This window comes from Tamandua tetradactyla, chromosome 13 (assembly GCF_023851605.1).
Source record: "Tamandua tetradactyla isolate mTamTet1 chromosome 13, mTamTet1.pri, whole genome shotgun sequence".
Classification (NCBI taxonomy): Eukaryota; Metazoa; Chordata; class Mammalia; order Pilosa; family Myrmecophagidae; genus Tamandua; species Tamandua tetradactyla.
Genome location: NC_135339.1, coordinates 85005123 through 85024978, shown reverse-complemented (window position 1 = coordinate 85024978; position 19856 = coordinate 85005123). Strand labels below are relative to the sequence as shown.

General features: G+C 34.9%; 1 protein-coding gene across 9 annotated transcripts in view; it reads right to left on the bottom strand.

The window, feature by feature from the left end:
• PLEKHA1 (pleckstrin homology domain containing A1) overlaps positions 1–19856 on the bottom strand; it is a 106509-nt gene that overhangs the window by 43294 nt on the left and 43359 nt on the right. For 8 of the 9 annotated variants that reach the window (XM_077126297.1, XM_077126298.1, XM_077126292.1 and 5 more), the window contains exons 2-3: positions 7025–7185; positions 1352–1408 (exon numbers count right to left, since the gene is read on the bottom strand). In XM_077126297.1, the coding sequence (XP_076982412.1) occupies positions 1352–1408; positions 7025–7165 (198 nt within the window). In that variant the 5' untranslated portion in view covers positions 7166–7185. Of the gene's footprint in view, positions 1–1351; positions 1409–7024; positions 7186–7606; positions 7713–19856 lie in introns of those variants that run through there. The other variant, XM_077126293.1, reaches the window with a different exon arrangement.

Sequence of the window (19856 nt, the reverse complement as noted above, 5' to 3'; positions counted from 1 at the left end):
GAGATACTGTTGGTTTGTTCAGGTTAGTATGATGTTCTGGTAAATCCCAGAGTGATCTGGACAGCAAATAAGGAAACATTTGCAGGATCCCCTTTGGGGAATGGGGGGGGAAAGATTCATTTTCCCTATTTGGAGAATTCCTGATATTCTCGCAAGCAGTGGCCAAATTAGCAGGCCAAGCCCCCGATCTTGGAGTTCTCCCTATGAAACTTATTCTAGCAAAGGACAGGCTAAGCCTACTTAAAATCAGGTCTAAGAGTAACTCCCAGAAAACCTCTTCTGTAGCTCAAATGTGGCCTCTCTAAGTTGATACAGCAAGTGAATACACTGCCCTCTCTGTTACATGGGACATGACTCCCTGAGGTGAGTGGGACAGAAATCCCAGAATGAGCTGGGACCCGGCATCAAGGGATTGAGAAAACCTTCTAGATCAAAAGAGGGAAGAAGAAAGAAATGAGAGAAAACTAAGTGTCAGTGGCTGAGAGATTTCAAACAGACTCAAGAGGCTATCCTGGAGGTTATTCTTAAGTACCATATAGATATCCCTTTTCAGTTTGTGGTGTATTTCAGCAGCTAAAGGGAAGTACCTGAAACCGTAGAGCTGTGCTCCAATAGTATTGTTTTCAAAGATAATTGTATGAAGAGAAAACGTTTACAAGGTGACTGTGTAATTGTGAAAACCTTGTTTGATGGTCCCTTTAATCTAGGGTATGGACAGGTGAGTAAAAAATATGGATAAAAAAATGAACAAATAATAGGGGGAACAAAGGTTAAAATATATTGGGTAAATGGAAATACTAGTGGTCAGTAAGAGGGAAGGATAAGGGATATAGTATATATGAGTTTTTCTCTTTTTCTTTTTTCTTTCTATTTCTTTTTCTGGAGTGATGCAAATGTCCTAAAAAATGATCATGGTGATGAATACACAACTATGTGATGATATTGTGAGCAACTGATTGTACACCATGTATGGAATGTTCGTATGTGAAGCAGGCTTCTGTTTGTATTTTGTTTTATCAATAAAAATATTAGAAAAAAAAGAATTCTTCTCTAGATTTTCCCAAGATAGAACCTAATTCTTAACTGACCTCTCCCTTCCTAACGTTCATGTATCTGACCATACAAGTTCATACTCATTTTTAGAATATGCTACTTCCTGTAAATTAACTAGTTTTACTAATTTTATCAGTTTAAAGAACTTCCTAAACATAGTAAATTATGTACTATTTTCAGCATTATATGAACCTTAACACCATCATTAAATGACATAGATAGGAAATTGCTCTATTCACACTCCCAGTCTGAGGAATTTTAATTCATGCATGAATACAAGAGAGTGTATAAAGAATACCTTTGAAATGTAGGTGAGTTTAATGGCTCCAACACATGATGATCCAGAAGGTAGGTTCTAGAAACAAATTATTAATAGTTAATATCCAACATTATGAATTTATTTTATATTATAATGTTGCACACACTCTAAAAAAAGGTTAAGAAATTAGATTTTTTAATATCACATTTTATAAATCAACTTTTTCAGTTCAAGCATTTAGTAGGTCTATAACAGTAGAGTGTTTACTAGGTCTGATGATAACCAAGATGACAACTTGGATCTGAAAACTGAAGCTACTCTTTTCCACCATAATGCACTCTATAGTTAAAAGGCTTATTAACCATTATGACTAAACTATTCTTTTTTCAAGAACTTAAAAAGCCATAAACAAGATCAAGATCAGATTGTGTTCCTGAAGGCAATGGGAAAAAAATATTTAGAGGCACATAAATACAACTGTAAGAAGCTTCAGGACTATAGCCGTATTATTCTGTTTTATTAGAGTTTTTTGTATTAGAATTTTATTTTATCAAATTTGTCTCTTGAAAAATAGATTGAATTTTCTCCACTTAAACAGTCTAGTATTTACTATACCATATTTAATATATAGATTATTTTTTCCCACAAATATATTAACTGATACTCTTTAGACCAAAGACAGGGAATATATTGGACATTTTCATTAAAAAATATTTTTATTCTTCTTTCCTTAACTAACTTGGATTGTGATTTGTGTTATAAAAGGGCTAAAGGTAAAGAATTCAGAAGAGGGGGAATCATTTCTGGCTAATCATTCCTGTGGAGTAACAAATTTAAGCCAGACCTTGTTTGGAAAAATTTTGAAATCCAAAGACTGGGAGAGATGGATTCTAAACAGAGAAAACAGACAGCTACCACAAGAAGATAAGGACACACAAAATATCTGTACTGAAATAGGAAAGTAGATATAATGTTGGGCTGTCACAAAAAATGGTGGATAGGGAAATCACATTGGGAGTCTAAACAAAGAAGACCCAAACAGAAAATAAAATAGCAAGGAGTTTATACTGTCAAGAATTTAAAACCAGTGAAGAAAGCTTTTGAGAAGATCTGTAATCAAAATTGTGCTTTCATTAACAGACCAGGTAATATAATAATATGGATGAATTGTAGAGGGGAGAAATGGAAGTAAGAAAATCAAGTTTAACAATCTGAGGGAAATTATCACCATTCCCATCAACTCTAAAGAACACCTAGGGCTCTAACTGATACCTTACAAAAAGTTTCATGTACTAAGTTTACTTAAACCTATAACCTACAGAGGTTTCCTGGCCAGATAAGTCCTGAAACCCAGAGGGGCCAGCCTCTCTAGAACATCAACTAATTCTATCTTCCCATTCTATATTGCTGACACACCTTTTCAACATGAAAAAGATAGAATGGGTATAGCCCAAAGACCCCTATAGACTGGGAGTTGTATCCAAGGAGAAGGAGGAGCATAACAGAGAGGAGGATAGTATTTAACAAATGAGTATGCCTGCTGAATCACTATAGTGATATTTCTTTTAGCTTCTAGTGTTTTGGAGCAGCTAGAAGAGGAACATCTGAAAATGCGGAATGGCAATCCACACCAAATTTTGAAATCTATTCTGTAACTACTTGTTAAATGGACTTTGAAAGTTATTGCTTTTTTTTATATATATGTTATATTTAACAAAAAAAAATGTTAAAAAAAAGAATCCGGGGGAATATGTTATTTTTTACAGCAAAAAATCAATTGTGATTATAAAATATATATATATATTTATTTCTTCTAGACTCCAGTGTTCTCAAGCAGCTAAAAGAAAAACTCGGAGATGAAGGAATGGTAGCCCATGACAAACTCTGGGATCTGTTCTATAACTACTTGTTCAAGTGTACTTTGAAAATCATTGCTTTTTTCTTTCTTTGCTTTGTAAATATGTTATATTATATGACAAAAAATTTTTTAAAATCTGGGGGAAGTAATAAAGAATATAAATGAAAAGAATAAGAAGAATATAAATGAAAAGTACAACAACTTTGGTTATGAAAATTACCACAGCTGGAGATTAAATAGGATCAACTTTTAATTGATTTTATAATAATGTACATTTTTAAAAACCAATAAGCTTGTTCTAATGAATGATTTGGAGATACCTTTCTTGGACCTGTAGACGCTTACAGGAAATAGTTATCCATATGGAAGCCTACACATTTCAAAGACTTAGATTCCCAAACTTGAATGGGTTATTGGTGACAAGGACAGATCTTTTCAAAATGTCCACTCCTGTGTATATTAAAACTGAATTTTATTGGGCAATGATATACAATGTACACACACCCTTCCCAAAGGAAATTCTAAATAATAAATATGCCCATAAAACAATGTAAAATAAAATAATTAATTGTGCTCTTATACAGAATGTCTATGTTTCCAGGTCTTTACCAGTCTTTTTGGGGGGGGGGGCTCTTTTCCTCATAATGAGATGCACCGTGAAAAGGTTTTCATGATCCTATAACAAACACCAAAATGATTTTTTTCAAACACTGCTACCCTTCTATCCAAGACTGTTTTCCTTTAAATCTATTATTTTAACTAATTAAATAGAGCCCTAAGCCTCTGCGGATAAAGAGAAAGGAGAAACCAAAGCATGACATAAAGGATCACAGATTAAAAAATGGCATTGGACAGGGAAATGTAAGTGGGTGGGAGATAAGAGAACTTTCAAAAGACTTAGTTACTATGGACCAGTATGATTATTGCCAAGTTCAACTGGAAAAACTTAGGTTTCAAAATTTGTTTCTCTATGAACATGAAATAATAAACTAATATGGCATTAAAGATAAAAAAGGAAATAAGCCATTTGTTACTTATGAGTTCCTGAACTGATTTCGCGAAAACTTTTTCAAGTCTCTTCAAAGTCACTTCCTTTTTACCGCTACTTAATTATTTAATTCTCCACCATTAGCCTTCCACTCTCCCCACCACTGAAACAAATCACAGAAGCCCCAAAATGATCCCCAGTAATAAACCAGAATGGATTTTTAAATCAATGATTAGAGAAGTGGCTCCCTATGAAAAGGTGAATAAAACTAATTTTCTTTGGTTATCAGTTATTATGATCAGTGTAACTACGTTACAGCCCTTTAACATAAGCACCTTGATTGAACCAAATGAAATTGTCATTTTTTTAGTAAACCAAAATGGTTGAATATTGGCATTTCACATGGTTCAACTTAACATAGTTATATTAGCAAGACATTTTACTAAAATTTTTCACATTAGTCTTGTGAGAAATGTTTTAAAATTAGTTAAATGATTTATAGTTAATTGAACACATACATTCACAGAGCATTAATTAATGGATTATTGTCAACTTGGAGGAAGGTCTCAGCCTGAAGAGGTACGCTAGGGAATTCTAAGCCTAGCCCTACCCTGTCCAACATTTTTTGTTATGTCTTAGAGACTTGACTACTATTTTTAAAAGCGACACAAAGCTGGTATTTGTGCTGTATGGCAGAATCAAGATTTTAAAAGATTCTCATAGGTTGGAAAAAGGAGACAAAACAACTAAGAATGAAATGAATAAAGACAGATGTAAAATTCTGCACTTATGTTCAGAAAAGCCAATGCACTAATTACAATACAGAGTTCTGGCTTCAAAACAGTTCATGTGAAAAAGACCTAGATGAGTAAAAACCTAAACGTAAACTCTCCCTGCTATAGCCTATTCTCCAAATAGGCCCCAGGCTTTTTTGACTTAATTTCTTTGCCCATGCTATTGTTTGAACATTGGAATATTCCCAACTTTTCCACCTCTTGCTCAAAATCCTACCCACCCTTAGGTCAATTTCAATACTACCACCTTCATGTTGACTTCAACTTCCTTTGCTAGCTATAATCACACCCTTCCTTTGATTTCCACATTTATGTTTCATTCAGGATAATTAACATACTCTTTTTTGTACTTGTGTTCTTTTAGTTCGATTAAGGAGAAAGTACTCATAAAAGGAGAATTCTGAGGAATAGAATTCATTATGTATGAAGACAGGAAAAACAATCAAGAACTCTTAAGTAAAATTCAGCAGAAACCATATATAAGTCAACCTTGCGGAGAGAGACAAATAGGCAAATAGGAAGAGAAAACAGGCAAAACTACGGAATGGCCCAACCAGAAGAGAGAAAAGCCAGGATTTAAAATCTACTAAATAGTAACTACAGGGCATTCAAGAGGGACCTAAGATAGTACCTACTTTGAGAAAAGGAGTTTGGAAAGTGATTGTGCCATAATAAAGAGAAGGGGTCATTAAAAAGAAGAATCAACTTATACAGAAAATGGTAACTTTGAACTTTTTGATTTCTGCTAACCTGCTGCTTCTTCCACTGACTCTGAAAGTGATAATCATGCAGTGCAGAGCCAGGTAACTACCACCCAGAAAGAGGGTCACACCCAGATAGAAGGGAGCAGACCAGGATGGCAATACATTCTACAAAGAAAAGACCAGTTAGACCAGTTCCTAGGGGAAAAAAAAAGGTTCATACAAAGCCAACAAATAATGTAAGTCAAATTAAATGTTAATTACCCTCTAAAATGTGAAAACCTGTGTATGGAAAAAGGAACCACAGGGCAAAATCAGCATTAATGGGTAGAACACACAAGGAACTAGATGGTGGCTCACAGAAAAAATAAGAATTGAAGCTGCCCCAAATGTAATTAGTGCTTTTTAGTAATGTGTAGTTCAAACAATAATTAACATGAACATCAGGGATAGAAGATGGGTTTCTTGAATTGAGGAAGTTGAAGGTCCTGTACAGCTCAAATATAATAAACAAATAGAACTGCATTCATATATATGCATTTTGTCTCACCTAAATTCAGTACACAGTAGTAAAGACTATTAGACCAGGTACCAGGGGATTTAGCTCCTGCTCTGTGAAAGAGAACAGAATCTCCTACAAGTCCTTGCTCTTCCCTAGACTTACATTCTTTACCTGCATAAGAAGCCCATTAGCTAGGGATATCAGTGATTTTCAAGGTGGGTTTAGAATTTCCCAGGGAATTCATCCCTTGCTTTGCACATACTTCCTCAACATATATCTCCATTTTTAACTCTTTTATAATGGCTTTTATTTTAAGATAAAGAGTTTCATAGTTAAAAACAGTTTAAATCTACTGAACAGATGAGCTCTGATGCAACTTCTCCCATAGAACTTAAAATTGGAATCTTACTTTTTGATATTTATCCCAATGATTTGCAAAGCTACAATAAAATCAAAATGCATTTCAATTTATGAATGGCATTACAATGACTGACACACATGTCTGATACTAAAAAATGAAAGGAATACATATGTGCACTAGAATAGGCAGTTTATTTATCAAAAGATAGTAGTCCCTATCCTAGAGAGAGTATCTTAAATCTAAAGGATTTAAGAATTTTCTATCAGAGAAAGTGTTTCTCTCCCAAAGAGGGAAAAAACGTATACATTTCATCAAATGCACTTACTTTCATCCTCCGAAATTCAAACAAGACAGTAGGTGTTAGAGTACAGCATGGGAATTGCAGAAATACATCCAAATACATACTGTTTAGGAAGAATAAATCCTAAAAACTGTATAATGCATCAAATACCTCATTAAATAAAATTTGTGTATGCTTTTAAAAGGTAGTCCTTTGGATTTTACAAACCTGTGGATTATCCATGTACCATACAAAACTATCTTCTCTGGTATCCAGGATGAAGTACCTTCGAAGAAATTTCCCACTGTTTTCATTTTCTTCAATGTCTAGAAAACCACAAATGCGATTCTGACGATCCACATAAGGCATTTCTGAGCTTGAACATTACACTGTAAAATAACAACATCAACAGTAAGCTTCCTAGAAAAAAGAAAGTCTCAGTGGTACTTTAAGACAAAATATGCCATAAAACAGTTTATTTAACCAGGAACCTACTTTCCAACATTAGGTGGGGCCAGTTAATGTGAATATAAATAAGAATTTGAAGAATGGGCAAAAATCACTTTTGGAATTAAGCTTATTACCAATTGTTACTAAACTCAACAGTGTGCACTGATGTAGGCAAAGGAGAACTATGACACTCAGATGAATAGTTTATTTACTTCTGTTTTCTAAACAAATGCAAGTAAGTAAAAAAAGTAGCTATTAATTTCCTTGTTTATAAATCGAGATAATCTACCTTTCAGATTGTTTTAGAGTATTTCTAAGTTCACAAAATATTAACAATAATAACTAATGTTTATTGGCTACCTCCTATGCTCTAGGCTCTGTGGTACGTTCTTTTCCATGAATTATTCAATCCACAAAACAACTCTAAGAACTAGACATCATCATTTCCATTTCACAGATAAGGAACCTAAAAGAGAGATACAGTGACTTTCCCAGGATACAGAATGAGTCAAAGCCTGAATCCAGTTACTTGAACTCTAAAGCTCAGATTGTACTTCTACATCATAGTTTCTAGAAAATATTTTAAATTGTTAAAATTAAAATGAGTCAAAATAAAATGAGCCAGCATTACAGAAAGTTAAATATTATGAAGTAGTTACATTAAAAAAAAAAAATTTTAACCTGAATCTGATCAAATCTCTAGATCCCCTTATGCCCAAATACCAATTTACACTCAATACAGAATACAGAGGAAAATATTAAACTGCACCACAGGCAGTATAATCAGCAAAAGCAAGAATGTGGGAAACAATAACACAAACAACTCAGTTCCTTAATTACTACAGGAAAAACGAGAAGGCAGAGATTAACAGAATCTTAAAAGATACATCATATGCTGATTTTAAAGTCCTGAAAGTTTTGAAGTCTAAGCAAGAAGTTAGGATTTTAGGAATGATTATGATAACTGATTCATTATATAGATATTCCTTTTTACTTTCTGGTAAATTAGAGTAGACTATGGAAATACCTGATATCTCTGAACTGTAATCCCAGCTGCCTTGGTCTCTGATGACTGTATAGCATTTACCTTGTGCCCTTGTAATTGTAAAACCTTGTTGACTAACCTTCACTTATACCCATCTATCCAGTTTTTTACTTTAGAGTCTTATGATCACTAAAATCAGCCCCTAATGTTTATGAATGAAGAGTCTTGGGTCAGCCCAGGACTAATCCACCCTAAATCCAAAGTTATCTTGACTTCAGAAGCTGACCCTAACCAAAACTGGCCCATATGACACGTGAGGTAGCTTAGACTTTATAAGTCACCTCATCATCACTGTAATGCTAAACATCATGCCAAACATCACATTAAGGCTGCATTTTCTTACATATGTTCTATAACTAAGTATGTAATCAATGTGCACACACTCAACAATTAGAGCACCTCTAATTACATCACATGGTGTCATTATGCTCATTATCCTAAAACCTGGCCATCTTTTAATACTATAAGATTATTAGAATTACTGCAGTTCAGGGAGACAGATTTGGGAGCCCACAGGCCACCTGATCTACTGCTTCACACCTAGCAATAAATTCTGTCTTTGAAACTGGTCATTGAGCACATGGGGCAAGGAATCCACCACCTTTGTCTAGTAACAACTGTACTGATTAAAACTAAAAACTATGACTGTAGTAAAAAAGCAGTGTTTCCAACCACCATTTTCTGAAAACTATAAATATGTGATTTCTTTTTGATGTGATGTTTACTCTAAATCTGCAGCTGTTCCTATTCTGGTACTTCTCCTATAGCCAGCACTACCACATCTTGTAGTAGACTGAATTTATGTTACCTCTTCAATCAAAGGCTCGAGACAAGATTAAATCATAGTAAAAATTCAATAACAATACACCGTGGTATACTGCATGTCTATCTATATCACTATTCTTTGTGCAGTCAGAGAAATGGTGAAAAACACCAAAAGTTTTAACAAAGCTAGCCATCGGTTTTTGTGAGTGTATTGTTATGAATGACATTTAGAAAAGATTAATAATTTATTTAATTAACTTATCCAAAGTTTTAAAAAAATTCTAAAATATAAAAATTTGAAAAATTAATATATTACAATTTATACTACAGCTAAAAAAATATATCAACTTGCAGGATGTTTAATGTTACTTACTAAGCAGCTTTTACAATGGCTGTCCAATGCACTTCTCTTATTTTGTAAAAGAAGACCAGATAAAATATCTACTTTACAAAACTCAGTCTCTTAGAATGGTCACTCTGGGAGATTAGAGAAAATGAATCACCAAAATTAGGAATAAAGAGAGGTTATCATGCCACATCCTACAGATATTAAATGGACAATAAGAGAAAATTATGTACAAGTTTATAGAAACAAATCTGACCACTCAGAGGAAATGGACAAATTTCTTGAAAACTACAACTCGACAAAAATGACTCAAAAATGTAAAAGAAAATCTGAATTGCCCTATATGTATTAAAGTAAATAAATTTATTACTAAAACCCTTCCAAAAAGAAAAGTCCAAGTCCAGAAGGTTTTACCTATGAATTATTTTCATCACTTAAGAAATAAGGCCAATCTTTAAGAACTCTTTCAGTATAAAGGAGAAAACATTTCCTAGATACCTATGAGACCAACAACACCCTAAAACCAAAAATCTATCAAAGATACAACTGAAAAAAAAAAGACCATCTTTTTTTTGCTGCAGCAAAATAAAGGTAATGTAGGACAAACAGAAAGATAGACATTTTTGTAGTCTCATGACTACAAACTCCTAAATTTCTAACAAATATCAGCAAATCAAAACAGCTATAGATAAAAAGGACAGTGTACCATGATTAAGTCAGATTCATCCCAGGAATATAAGATTAGTTTTGAATTTAGAAAAGCAACTAATGTACAATACATTAACTATTAACAAAAATCAAAATAAAACCATATGATCATCTTAATATATTCAGAAAAGGCCTTTACAAAATTCAGCATTTGTTCATGATAAACACTTTCAGCAAATGATGATCAGAAAGGCACTTAACCCAATAAAGGGCATCTATGAAAATCCCATGGCTACACTTAATGGTGAAAGGCTGAACTGCCTCCCCTAAATCAGGCACTGGTAAGGATATCTAATCTCACCATATCTCTTCAACATTTAGTAAATTCTGGTCATTGTAATAAGGCAATGAAAAAATACAGATAAAGATCAGAAAGGAGAAGTACAACTGCTTGTTTGCAGATAACATGTAGAAAATCCTAAAGAATTACAAACTATTTCCTAATGAATGAATATAGGAAAGTCACAGGATATAAGGTTAATATACAAAAACCAAATGTATTTTTATACAATAGCAGTAAACAGGTGGAAAATGAAATTTAGTTTCATTAGAATAACATCACAAAGTATAAAATACACAAGAATAAATATAACGAAAGACACTGACAACTACAAAACATTCTAGACAGAAATTAAAAGAAAGCCAAAATAAATGGAGAGCTATACAATGTTCACAGACTAGAACACTCAAAATAAAAAAAAAACTAAATTATATTCAAAAATTAAAATTGTGAGAATTGAATTAAAATGTTGATTCTCCCCAAACTGATCAATGGATCAAAGACAATACCAATAAAAATTCCAGCCGAATTTTTTGTAAAAATTGACAAGGTAGCTCTATTATATATACTGAAATGCAAACGACCTGCAAGAGCTATATCAATTTACCAAAGAAAGAAAATTTTTTTTACACAACCTATTTCAAGATCTATGATAAAGCTGCAGAAAAATAAAAGTAGTGTAGGACAAATGAAAAGACAGACATAAATTAATGGAACACAACAGAGTCTAGGAACAGATCTTTGACAAAGATGCCAAGGCAAATTCATAAGGAAAGAATAGTCTTCTCAGCAAATGGAGCTATAACAATTATCTATCCATGTGAAAAATAAGTAACTCAAAACAGATCATAGAACTAATATAAAAGGTAAAATGATAAAGCTTCTAGACGTATAAGAGAAAATCTTCAAAACCTTGGGATAGGCAAAAGATTTCTTAAATAAGACTCAAAAACTTCAAACATAAAATAAAAATTGATGTTTTGGACTTGACAAAATTTAAAACTTATGTTCAAAAGACACCATTAAGAAATGAAAAGACAAGCTACAGAATGGGGAAAAATATTTCAGTATACACATATTTGCCAAACAACTCATATCCAAGAACAGGCAAAGAATTATTACAATTCAATGACACCACAAGCAATAGGAAAATCGGCAAAAAGTTTGAATGGAAAATTTGGTAAAGACAAATGGCAAATAAAGACACTCATCATCAGTTGGCAAGATATCATACCTACAAGAATGGCTAAAGCAATAACAAAACAAAACAAAAAACCCTGACAACATCAAAAGCTGATGAGGATGTGGAACAAGTGAACTCATACACTGCTAACAAGAATGTAAAATGGTACAACAGCTTTGGAAAATACTTTGGTATTTTCTTATACAGTTAAACACAAAGTTAAAATAAGACCCAAATAACTAACTCCTAAGTACTTATCCAAGTGAACTGAAAATGTATGTTCATGCAAAAACTAACATGCATATAGCAGCAGTATTCATAATTGACAAAATCCAGAAACAATTCAAATGTCCGTCAACTGGTGAGTGAATAAACAAACAACAGTATATTAAAATAATGGAAAACTCAGCAATAAAAAGGAACCACTGCCACACACAACATGGGTCAATCTCAAATGTATTTTGCTAAGTGGAAAAAGTCAGCCAAATATTGTATAATTCCATTTAGATGATATTTTGGAAAAAGCAAAACTACAGAGACAAAACATAGAATCTCAAAAACAGAAAACAAAACCATAAAGAGTTGTCTTGAGCTTGGGATGGGGAAAAAGACTGACTACAAAGGAACATGAGGGAATTTTTTTGGTGACATAACAGTTCTTTATCTTGTGTGGTAACCACACTTTATCTTGTGTGGTAGTACTTACAGGACTGCAGGCTTTTCTCAAAACTCATAGAACTGTACACTAAAACGAGCAAAATCTGCTGTTTATAAATTATACCTCAATGGTCCTAAGTTAAAAATATACAACCAGCAGAAGGGCTAAAATTAAATAGCTGACAACACCAAAATCTGTCAAGGATGTGGAGCAACCAGAAGTCTTATACACTGTTGACAGTAATGTAAAATGAGACAATCACTTTGGAAAAAGGTCTGGCAATTTCTTATAAAACTACACCTACATCTTTTCTATGATCCAGCTGTTCCACTCCTAAGTATCTGCCCAAGGGAAATTAAAATCTAGATGTACACAAAGACAAATTTACAAATGTTAACAGCAGCTTTAATTGTAATAACTCCAACCTGGAAATAACTTAAATGTCCATCAACAAGTGAACAGCTTTTTTTTTAATGTGGTACATCCATATGATGAAATATCATTTTGTAGCAAAAGGAGGAATTACTGATACCTGCAACAATATGGATGAATCTAAAAATCATTACACTAAGTGAAAAAAAAGCCAGACACATATGTTACATACAATAAGATTCCATTTACATAAAATTCTAATAAATAATCTATAAACTCAGAATGCAGATCAAATTAACTTGGAGATGGGGGTGAAGGGAAGAATGGACTGGCTGCAAATGGCACAAAAATACTTTTTTTAACCAAAACACTTTTAGTGCTTATATGTTCTGTATTCTTGATGGACATGGTAAAAGCTCAACTTTAAATTGATACTACTTACTGCATGTAATTTCTAACTCAAAAAGTGAATTAGAATTCTAGTAGCAATAAAAAAAATCACTGATAAGTTTGACTACATACAAATAATTTTTTTAAGCAATGAGAATGTACTCAAAGTGACTGTGTGTGTGAACGCATACAAATAATTATTGTATAAAAGCTTCTGCATGGCAAAAAGTGAAGATCAAAGGGCTAATCTCTCTAAAATTCAAAAAGCATTCAAAAATCAAAAAGAAAATACATCAAACACTCAAAAGAAAAATGAATAAAAGACATGAACAGATATTTTGTAGAAAAAGATATGAAAGAGGCTCAAACAAATGAAGAGATGCTCAATTTCACTTACAATAAGAGAAATTTAAAAGCTATACAGATAATCCTAAATTCTCAGATTCTGAGATGTATATATATAATATGGTCTTTTCCAGAAATATCAGGTATTTATGTGACACCTGAGAGAGTTAGAGCTCTGAAGCTATGAAAGTCAGTAGTACCCCATACAGGAACTGCTTAAAAAGTGGATCAGACATCAAGTAGAGATACGAATGAAGCTGATATGGATAGGACTAAGGTATATAAGAAGACCGGGTAAAGGATGATATTATTCATATTTTAAAACTCCAACATCTGTGTGAGAAGAAAAGGAGAGATGTTTATTTGGTGGAAAATTTATATTTTGGCTATGACATTTTCTATTTTAACTTATATGGTCACTTTAATTGAACCCCATAAGTACACGGAATCTTGAATAGAGCATGAGATTTTTTTGGTTTGTTGAGGTTAGTGTGACTTCAGAGTGATCTGGACACTTGCAAAGTCCCCTCGGGGAAATGGGGAGAAAGGGGGAAATATTCAACTTCCCCATTTGGAGAATTTCTGATATTCTCACAAGCAGTGGGAACATCTAATCAATATGTCAAGCCTTTGATCTTGGGGTTTGCCCCTATGAAACTCATTCCTGCAAAGGATAGGCTAAGCCTACTTAAAATTAGGCCTAAGAGTCACTCCCAGAGAACCTGTTTTGTGCTCAGATGCTCTCTCTCTCTCTAAACTGACACAGCAAGTGAACTCACTGCCCTCCCCCCCCCCCCCCCCCCCCCCGCCTCCATGGGACATGACTTCCAGGGGTGTTAAACACCCTGACAATGTGGAACAGAAATTCTGGGATGAGCCAGGACCTGGCATCAAGGGATTGAGAAAACCTTCTCATCCAAAAGAAGGAAGAGAGAAATGAGACAAAATAAAGTGTCAGTGGCTAAGAGTTTCAAACAGAGTCAAAATGTTATCCTAGAGATTATTCTTACACAATATATAGATATCCCCTTTTTAGTTTATGGTGTATTAGAGAGGCTAGAGGGAAGTATCTGAAACTGAGCTGTGTTTCAATAACCATGTTTCTTGAAGATGACTATATAATGATACAGCTTTTACAATGTGACTGTGTGATTGTGAAAATCTTGTGTCTGATGCTCTTTTTATCCTGGGTATGGGCAGATGAGTAAAAAATATGGATTAAAAAAAACAAATAATAGGGGGAACAAAAGTTAAACTGAGTAGATTGAAATACTAGCAGTTAATAAGAAGAGGTGGTAAGGGATATGGTATGGATGAGTTTATCATTTTTTCTTTTTTATTTCTTTTTCTGGAGTAACGCAAATGTTGAAAAAAATTATCATAGTGATGAATATACAACTACATGATGATTTTGTGAGCCATTGGTTGTACACCATGTACAGAATGCTTGCATGTTAAGAATGTTTGAATGTTTGTTTGTTAAGGTTTTACAATAAAAATATTTTTTAAAAATCTATATAGAAATCCAAGTAATGATGCTGAAATTATCAAAGAGCCAAGCCAACTTTACAAGCCTCCTGATAAAAGAATATGGCATCTTCTATGAAACACCTTTTGGGGAAAGAAACAACCTGAATCTGAATAAGGCCCTAGATCCTACTACCAATTTAGAGGGAATGCAGAGAACAGAGAAGGAACATGTTAAATTATACCACAATAACACAATTAGCAAAACCCAAGAAGTGAGAAATTTATCAGAACAATATCATTTCGTAAAATATAAAAAATAAAAATTCCAAGAGGGTGGAAGGAAAGAAGGTGGAGGAGGATCCTAACCTACAGGATTAAAAAAGGCTTAAAAAGTGATTTTTCAGGACTTCTGGGAAGATGGCAGAGTATAATGGACTGAATTCACCCCTACTCCATGGGACAAGATAGGGGACAGGGACAGAATGACCAGGACTGCAGTCCTGGAGCGGGTGGGGGGTAAGTAACTGAAGAGGGTCTTCAGGTTTTCCTGGTAAAGAGGGAGGCAGGGGGATCAGGACGGGGAGAGTAGGGGTTGGAAAGGCCAGGAGGGGGAGGTACAAATTGGAGGGAATGCTCCAGTCTACTCCAGCTGCTGGATGGAAAACAATCCCCCAGTGGATCCAAAGCCGATAGCATACATGGTGAGCCCCAAGGCAAGCCCGGCTGACTGCTGTGAAGAGCCCTTCCCCCAGGCTCGAGGACGAGTTGCCCAGCCGGGTGCTGGGACCATCTCATCAGGCAGGTGCTGTGGCTTGGCCTATCGGACTCTCTTGTGGGTCAGCTGACACACTGCCGGGCATGCCAACTTCAAGTCTGTTGTTGCAGTCAGGGAGGGGCAGGCCCGAGGAGAGGAGGTGCCTCAGGAGCACCATGGAAGAAGTGATACAGGTAAGAAGTAATACGTGCAGACAGACAAATTCCCTATCAGCACAGCTTTTTTTTTTCCCCTTTCTTCTTTTTATAATATACTTTCTTCATATACATATTTTACTGGTACCATTACAGTTATTTTTTGCTTTTATTTTTATTTATATATTTTATTTATGTTCTATTATTTTTTTATTTTTTATTCCTTATTTTTTCATTATTTTATTTTATGTCCCTTCTGTGGGCACCAGTCTGAGTTCATTCCCAAAATATCCTGGGATGTCTCCCTTCTGACTTTTGGGGCTTACTACTGTTGAGGTGGGGGTTTTTTTTTGGGGGGGGGGGTTGATGTTATTGATGATTTTTCTATTATTTCTATTTTTATTATATTTTTGTTTTATTTTATCTTCATTATTATTTCTGAGAGGGAGGGTGCATGAGCCATAATCAAGGCTGGGTCTCTGGCACGGTGGATGGGCATTCTGTCAATGAAGTATATGTGCACCCTAGCATAATTTTTAATAAGACCCTCAAGTAGAATTGCACTCCCAACATGAGATCCAAGACTCGGTTTGGCAGGAGTTACTAACAAACCAAGTGGAAAATAAAACCTTCTATACAAAACAAATTAAATATAAAACTTCAGATGAGTGAAGGAAACTAAATTACAAAATAACCTTTTTAAGATAATCAAATGCCCTGAACAGAACAGAAAATCACCAAGCACATGAAGATTCAAGCACAAATGGTCCAGCCAACAACCAAATCAAAACTCCCAAGAGGACACAGAATACTGAACAAATATACAAGGGTATTTAAAAAGAAATAAAGGATATCAGGAAGATGCTAGAAGAGCATAAAAAGTTTTTGAAAGATTAAAAAATTTTCATCTCTGAGCTCACACAGATGAAATGTACAATAGACCAAATTCGAAATACATGACAGACCCATGACAGCAGATTCAACAAAGCAGAAGGAAGAATAAGTGAGCTACAAGACAGAACAATGGAACTACAGCACACAAAAAGAATAAATGACAAGAAAGAAATGATGGACAAAAAGAGGCACATAAATAAAAGAATCACTGTTATCCTAGAAGAAGAGTAAAGGGTTGGAAAAGTTCACTGAAGATATTATACTATCAAGGAAAACTTTCCGACCCTTATAAAAGACAGAAATATGTGAATCAAAAGAGGCCCAACAAGCTCAGGGAGTATCTGGGCCATGTCCACACTGGAGGAAAACAATGAATGACATCATTGCCAGTTAGAAATTGCTGTGTACCCCAAGAAAGAAAGCTAGCAGAGATCACCATATGCCTTCCAGGCTCACAGAGAAACAGTGAACATCATCAGCCCTTTCTTGAGTCAAGTGCTTATTTTATTGCATGTGTAACCCCAGAGGAAAACATTTGTCAGCTGAGCTGTTGAGAACGCAGCCACTGGAGTTAGTGAACATAAAAGATGTAGTTACAGAATTCACCCAGGAAGAGTGGGCCATGCTGGATACATCCCAGAGAAAGCTGCTGAGAGATGTGATCCTGGAGAATATCAGTCAGCTGCTCTTAGTAGGCAGGGAAAATAGTCTTAAAAAACAAGAAATGCTATCTATGCATTATACCTGCAGGAAAGACATATCTATCATCATGTTATTGAAGCAGAATTCACATACTCAAAAGAATGGCATTATATGGAGTGAATTGCCAAAAGATTGTACTCATCATAGTCATTCCCAGAGTGACTCAACATGTATTAACTCACAAGGGAAGGAAACTCTACTTCGGCAATCTATTTGGAAAAGCCCTCAATGACCGACCATCTTTTAACTGACAAAAGCATTTTCATACTAGGAGATGTGACTCCACCCATTCCATGTAGGTCTTGATTAGTTTACTGGAATCCTTCAAAAGAGGAAACATTTTAGAGAGAGTCCCTTTTTAGAGCCGTGAAGCAGAGAGCCCATGCCACCGGAGACCTTTGGAGATGAAGAAGGAACATGTCCCTGGGGGAGCTTCATGAAACAGGAAGCCAGGAGTGAAAGCTAACAGATGCCACCATGTTTGCCATGTGCCTTTCCAGTTGAGAGAGAAACCCTGAATGTTGTTGGCCTTCATGAACCCAATTATCTTTCCCTGGGCGCTTTAATTTGTATATTTTATAGACTGGCTTTAATTTGGACATTTTCATGGTCTTAGAACTGTAAACTTGCAACTTAATAACTTCCCTTTTTAAAAAGTCAAAAAAAAAAAACAAAAACAAAAAACGAGGCCCAACAAACTCCAAATAGAATAAATCCAAATAGGCTGACTTCAAGACACATACTAATTAAATGTTGAAGACTAGGAGAGAGCCCTGAAAGTAGCACAAGAAAAGCGATCTACTACATACAAGGGAAAATACATGAGACTGAATTTGGACTACTCAACAGGCACGAAAGAAGCAAGAAGGCAATGGTATGATATATTTGAGATCCTGAATGAGAAATACTCTCAGTCAAGGCTTCTTTATCCAGCCAAGTTGTCTTTCAAAATTGAGGGAGAGATTAAAATCTTCAACGACAAATGAAGACTGAGAGAACTAGTCAAAAAGTGCCCTGCCCTATAAAAAATAGCAAAGGGAGTCCTGTCAGCTGAAAATAAAGAACAGGGCACAAAACTGAAGAATACCAGCAATGGTAATTTAAAGGACAAAAAGAGAGAGAGGGAAAGGAATGTATAAATCTGGCAAATAAAAACTAAAGGATAAGACAGTAGATTCAAGAATTGCTTTTATAATAAAAGTTGTGAACATTAATGAACAAAACTCAGCAATTAAAAGATACAAATTAGCAAAATGGATTAACAAATATTAAATATTTTTAAAATTCACCTATATGCTATTTACAAGAGACGCATCTTAAGTCCAAGGACACAATCAGATTGAAAGTGAAAAGATGGAAAAAGACATTCTATGAAAACTGCAACCAAAAGAAAGCAGGAGTAGCTATAGCAATATCAGATAAAATAGACTTTAAATGTAAATATATCATAAGAGACAAAGTAGGACATTAGTAAAAGGGACAATTCACCAAAAGGAAATTAACAATCATAAATGTTTATGCTACCAGAAAGAATATGTAAATATTAAACTTTACCATCAGGGAATCCCCTGATACTCCCCTGATCCCCCGCCTCAAACTTTAGGGACACTCAAATCAATAGGCCTTGAACCTGAGGCTTACCCTTGTGAAGCTTATGTAGGTAGCAGAGAAACTTTGACTATCTACAGGTATGCCCAAGAGTTACTTCTGGAGGACCTCTTTTGTTGCTCAGATGTGACTTCACTCTCTCTAAGCCCAACTCTGCAAGTGAAATCATTGTCCTCCCGCCTACATGGAACATGACATCCAGGGGTGGAAGTCTCCCTGGCGATGTGGGAGATGACCCCCAGGGATGACAATTCTGGCCCTGGCACCATGGGATCAACAATTCCATCCAGACCAAAAAGGAAAAGAAGCATAACCAATAAAGTATCAGTGGCAGAGAGAGTTCATATAGAGTCAAGAGGCTACTCTGGAGGTTGTGCTTACACAAGCTTCAGTTAGACCTTGCTACCTATCATAACCTGCCAACCTAAACCAGGACCATTCCAGCTAATCTTAAAGAACACCTAGGGCAATATATAAGATTCCACAAGGGTTCCGTGCACTAGAGTAACTTTCCAGAAACCTACAACATCCAGATGGGTCCCTGGAGGGCTCAGCCTCTCTAGAACATGAGATAATCCCGTCTCTCTACCCATATTAGTTACAAAACCTTCCAATACAAATAAGTTAAAATGGCCATAGACCAAACACCCCTAAAGAGAAGGATGGAAAGATCGAAGGTGAAGGTGGAGTTATACAGAGGAAACAGGATTTAACAAAGGAATATGAATGCTGAATCATTAAACTGGTATCTCCTTTAGTCTCCAGTATCTTAGAGCAGCTAGAAGTAAAAACCTAAAATTGTGGAATTGTAACCTATGTCAAACTCTGAAACATGCTCTACAACTAATTGTGGTGCAGTGCATTCAGATTTATTGCTTTTTTTGTATATATGTTTTCACCAAAAAAAAAGGAAAAAAAGTCAATTGTAATGATAA